This window comes from Carlito syrichta, unplaced genomic scaffold, assembly GCF_000164805.1.
Source record: "Carlito syrichta isolate Samal-C Ts95f unplaced genomic scaffold, Tarsius_syrichta-2.0.1 Scaffold306507, whole genome shotgun sequence".
Classification (NCBI taxonomy): domain Eukaryota; kingdom Metazoa; phylum Chordata; class Mammalia; order Primates; family Tarsiidae; genus Carlito; species Carlito syrichta.
Genome location: NW_007250603.1, coordinates 306,499 through 311,368, shown reverse-complemented (window position 1 = coordinate 311,368; position 4,870 = coordinate 306,499). Strand labels below are relative to the sequence as shown.

At 43.3% G+C, this 4,870-nt stretch overlaps 1 protein-coding gene across 5 annotated transcripts in view; it reads right to left on the bottom strand.

Annotated features, from left to right (window-relative positions):
- The window catches only part of ZNF140 (zinc finger protein 140), an 18,498-nt gene extending 13,963 nt beyond the window's left edge, over positions 1–4,535 (bottom strand). Inside the window, exons 1-3 of one of the 5 annotated variants that reach the window (XM_008063047.1) lie at positions 4,469–4,535; positions 1,962–2,088; positions 1,614–1,709 (exon numbers count right to left, since the gene is read on the bottom strand). In XM_008063047.1, the coding sequence (XP_008061238.1) occupies positions 1,614–1,709; positions 1,962–2,088; positions 4,469–4,477 (232 nt within the window). In that variant the 5' untranslated portion in view covers positions 4,478–4,535. Of the gene's footprint in view, positions 1–1,613; positions 1,754–1,961; positions 2,089–4,468 lie in introns of those variants that run through there. The other 4 variants (XM_021715002.1, XM_008063046.1, XM_008063049.1 and 1 more) reach the window with 4 other exon arrangements.
- Between the last annotated feature and the right edge of the window lie 335 nt (positions 4,536–4,870).

Here is a 4,870-nt window from a genome sequence, read left to right as displayed (position 1 = left end):
AACTACAGGCACGCACTAGGAGGGTGTTGGATTTTTATCAAAAGCTTTTGTGTGTCTAATTATATAATCATGTGACTTTTGTTTTTACATCTGTTGATGCATTTAATTATGTTTAATGTCTTACAAATGTAAAACCAGCCCTGTATTCTGGGAATGAAGCCTCCTTGATTGTGTTGGATGATTTTTGAGAGGTGTTGTTGGACCCAGTTTGCTAGGATCTTATTGGGAATTTTAGAATCTTTGTTTATCAAGATTACTGGCCTGTAGTTCTCTTTCTTTGTTGGAGCTTTACCTGGCTTGGGTATCAGTGTGATATTAGCTTCATAAAATGATTTAGGGAGGGTTCCATCTTTTTTGATAGCCTGGAATATTTTCAACAGGAATGGTATCAGCTCCTCCCTGTATGCCTCAACTACCAATCCCACCCCCCTCCCCTGGCAGTTTCCCACTACTGCCAATCTATAGCATTTCATATTAACTGTCACCACTCTCCTTAAAGTTAGAGCTCAGTTTTCATGGCACCTTTTCCTGTTCCTTCACCAGTACTACTGCTTCCTAATTGTCTTCCTTTTCTCTCAACAGGACAACTCTCTAAAAGTCAGTGTACCTGCATTAGACGTCTGCTTTAAAATCAACTATAGAACTTACAGAACTTTTCATAAATACATATATTTAGGCTCCATGGGTTTTTCATGTCAGATTCTTAAAGGGTAGTGCACAACCATATGTTTAAAGTTTCACCAGCAATCCCACTGTCAACCAAAGGTGAAGGTTTTCAGAGCACTTCTCATTCAATCTTATGGCTTTAAATTTGTCTTAATATAAATCCCTACATCTATATCTCTAACTAGAATTTTTTCTGAGATATATTCCAATAGCCTGTGGTATATCTTCACTTGGAACAATCATTCTCTTCTCACATCAAGCATTCTTCAAACTAATTCACCACTTTTTCTCCAAAACTGACCCTTTTCCTGTCTGTTATGTTTCTATTACTACTATCCCTATCCACATTATTCAGGCCTAAAACCCAAACTGGAAATTCTTTTTCTCACTGCTAAACTGCTAATTTGAGGACATTTAATTCAAGTTATTTACAGACACATCACTAGGCTGTGAATTCCTTGATAACTTTTGTATGCCCTCCAGTCTCTATAGCACTTAAGAGGACGTCTTGATAAGATCTACATATCTGTAAATACTATTAAGAGAATATGCAAATAAATGAATAAACCATCAAAGAGTGATGACGATTACTCCAAGATGAGTAACTAAAGCAGCATTTTAAAAGGCATATACCCTTTTATTTAGGTAACAGAAACATATGCCAATTTGAAGAAAGAGAAGAAAAACCAAAAAGAAATGAAATGCAAACATCAGACAGAGCTAACAATGAAAACAAAGACACATCTATCTGTGAGAAAGTGGAGAAAGTCTAAAATTAGAATCGGACTTGAAGTGGTCCCTTATGAAGTTGTGAGTGAAACTTCATAGCATCTACATCTCTGGTATCTTTAAGAGAAAAATTTTCCAACATATAAAAAGCTATTGTTTTGTCACTGACAAATTGGGTTGTTTTAAAATTCTTCCCTACCACCTTCTAACTCACTCACCTGAAAATAGATCTCCTCTCACATCCCCTTTACCCAGCCAGGGCTCTTTCCCTTGCTCCAATAAGGAAACCACATCTGGCTTAGAAACAGAAAGACCTGCTTGCAGAAAATGAAATAAATTCAAAATCAGTCCTTGCATCCTACAAAAAAAAGGAGCCATTAAAAGAAATGTCAGGTGTAAGTATGAAAAATGTCTAAAGATTCAGGTGAAGTTACAATCCTCATATTAAAAACTAATTTTAAAAACTCCATGCCTCCCTTGGGTATATTCAGCCAGATCATCAAGATTTATAACAGTCACCCTAAAGGTCAAATTTTTGCCTGAGGGATATAAGGAGGAATACTTACCCAGTGAGACCAAATGACCATAGTTCTCCAACATTACACATCTGTACAAATCTCTTTGAGCAGGCTGAAGCCATTTCCACTCCTCCTGGGAGAAGTCTATGGCCACATCTCTGAATGTCACTGATCCCTGAAATGACAAACAGTTATCTTTACAACTGGTATCTATTCTTCCTTTATTAAGGAATGAAATGTGTTTTGCAGGGGAGAGTAGACAATGTGTATAAGCAATGGCAATAGGAGTTTTCAGAAGTCTGAGTAAGTATTATACAACAAAAAGCCTAACTTTTGTGTTTTGTTGTAGAACTGGAGAATAGGATAAAAAAGCAAATAATGCTTCCTGCGATAATTTAAAGTTGTGTTCAAGATAAAGGATTACACATATGGACAATACGGATTTCTGGCTTTGGTTGTAAAAATTCTTAAGATTTACACTATTCCTTTATGATTAACAATCGTTTCCTTAAGACCACCCTATTTTAATATAATTTGGTCAGAATTTCAAGTTAATAACTGGCTACCAAATAGCAGCATCACTCTTCAAATCGGGCATGCACTCTCAAGTGTGTCAAAGTCATCCCCAATCTTGAAGAAATATCTGTGAAACTTAGTGATTTTCGAAATGTCACAGAACACGGAGGATAAGCAAAAAGTACACAGACCTCCCAAAAAGGGTATGTAATACCTCCCAGGATGCAACCTAAAGATTCTTCCCTCAGAGTTAGGGGGAATAATAAACAAGCCTTTGCTTTGCAGTGTGGTTTGGCACCACTTTAGTAATCCACTTAACCATAATGCATGAATAGGAATTTTAAAAGTCCTAAACTAGTAGCAGACCCAGATGTATGGCACAGTTACATTTCAGTCTTTTTTTGAGTTGGAGGCCAGAGTGCAGTGGCACATTCACGGCCACCGCAGCCTCGACCTGCTGTGCTCAGGCAATCCTTCCACCTCAGTCTTCCAAGTAGCTGGAACTACAGGCATGTACCATCACACCTGGATAATTTTTCTTGACTTATTATAGAGATGAGGTCTCGCCAAGTTGCCCAGTGTTTCGGATTGCTCAAGCAATCCTCTCACTTGGCCTTCACAGTCTTAAAATTTTTTTTTAAAGTGATAAAAGTCTGTTAACTAATATAAGAAGCTGTTGGCTGAGCACGGTGGCTGACGCCTGTAATCCCAATACTTTGGGAGTCCGAGGTGGGAGGACTGCTTGAGCCCAGGAATTTGAGGCCAGCCTAGGCAACATAGTGAGACCTCATCTCTACAAAAAAATGTAAAACTTGGCCGGGCTTGGTGGCTCAGCCTGTAATCCCAGCACTTTGAGAGAGCGAGTGGACTGCCTGAGCCTGCAGGTTTGAGACCAGCCCAGCAAACCTGCAAGACCTTGTCTGTACAATAAATCAAAAATTAGCCCAGCCTGTAGTTCCACCTACTTGGAAGGCTGAGGCGGAAGGATCACTAGAGCCCAACAGGTCATTGCTGAGGTAGCCGTGTTGCACTCCAGCCTGGGCAACAGAGTGAGACTCCAACTCAAAAAAAAAAAATAGCTGACCAGTAGCAAGCACCTGTAGTCCCAGTTACTTGGGTGACTGAGGTGGAAGGATCACCTAAGCCTAGGAGGTCAAGGCTGCAGTGAGTTGTGATTGTACCACTGCACTCCACCCTGGGTGAGAGTGAGACCTCCAACTCAAAAAATACAATAAAGGAAGCTGTTTTCCAGAATAAACAGAGATATCTGCAGCAGAGGTGGAAATTGGACTCCCCTGCAAAACTCAAAGAGCCTTTTGGATTTCGAGACAAGTAGGACAAAGAACTGAAAATGTACTCATTTGGAGTGGTTGACCCTGTTATCTTCACCTCTGTGAAGCACAATTACCAGCCAGGCACTTAGCCTCAATAAAACTTTTAAAAAGCAGCGTCCCTTGCTAAAGGAATTTAATGTATGTCTGAAAAAATAAGTTCCGTGAGTTCAGACAGATGTTACCAGACCCAAGACATAGGATGGGTCACGCATTAGAATCACTCCGAGGGTTGTTAAAATCCAGACTGCTGGGCTACGGCCCCCGAGTTTCTAATTCAGAAAGTCCAGGGTGGGGCTCAATTTTCACTTCTAGTAAGTTCTCAGGTGATGCTGATACTGCTGGTCCAGAGATCACAATGTGAAAACTACTGATAGAGATGCTAAAAGTTGATTTTTCCTGATGCAAAAATATATTGAATAAATGAATGAAGGGCAGCCGGAGTAACATAAAATAAAGCACTCCTCATTCTAACACTGAGAAAGAAAGAAGGCAGCTCTTGTCCTAAAACCTGCCTACAAGATCGAAAGCTCTGCCTTCTTGCGGATAGCTTCCCGTCGGCGGTTTCCTTACGTATAAACACACCCGGAGAGGAGGAACAGGTGACAACTCCTGGGGTTCTGCCCACGAAGGGTTGCGGGAGGAAGAAAGCACACGTCCCCTGGTCCTGAAAAACACGGGGCACTTCGGGAAGAGGAAACGGCTTACCTGAGACATAGCTCACAGAAGCGCCCGTGGGGATCAGGGACGTGTGAAATGGCAGCACTGGCAAGGAGAGAAAGCAGCTGCGAGTCAACGAGTCAGCCGGCGCGTGCCAGAGTCCCGGCGGCCCCGCGCCCCTGCCTCGCCCCCCGCGCGCGCTCGCGCCGCCAGAGCTCCTGGCGCCCGCGAGGCCGGGCCCCGGCAGGCCGCGTCCTCCCCGCCACGCCGTGGCTCTGGGGCCGTGGCCCTGAGACGCCCGCCCGGCACCCTCCCACTCAGCAGCGGCCGAGGGACCGCGCGCTCCCTCGCGGCTTCCGGCCGGATGGCAGAGGCGTCAGGGACCGGCTCCCGGCGCCGACAGGGCGGGCCCTTTACCTGCCTCGGCCCGTCTCTCGGCTCCGCCCCCAA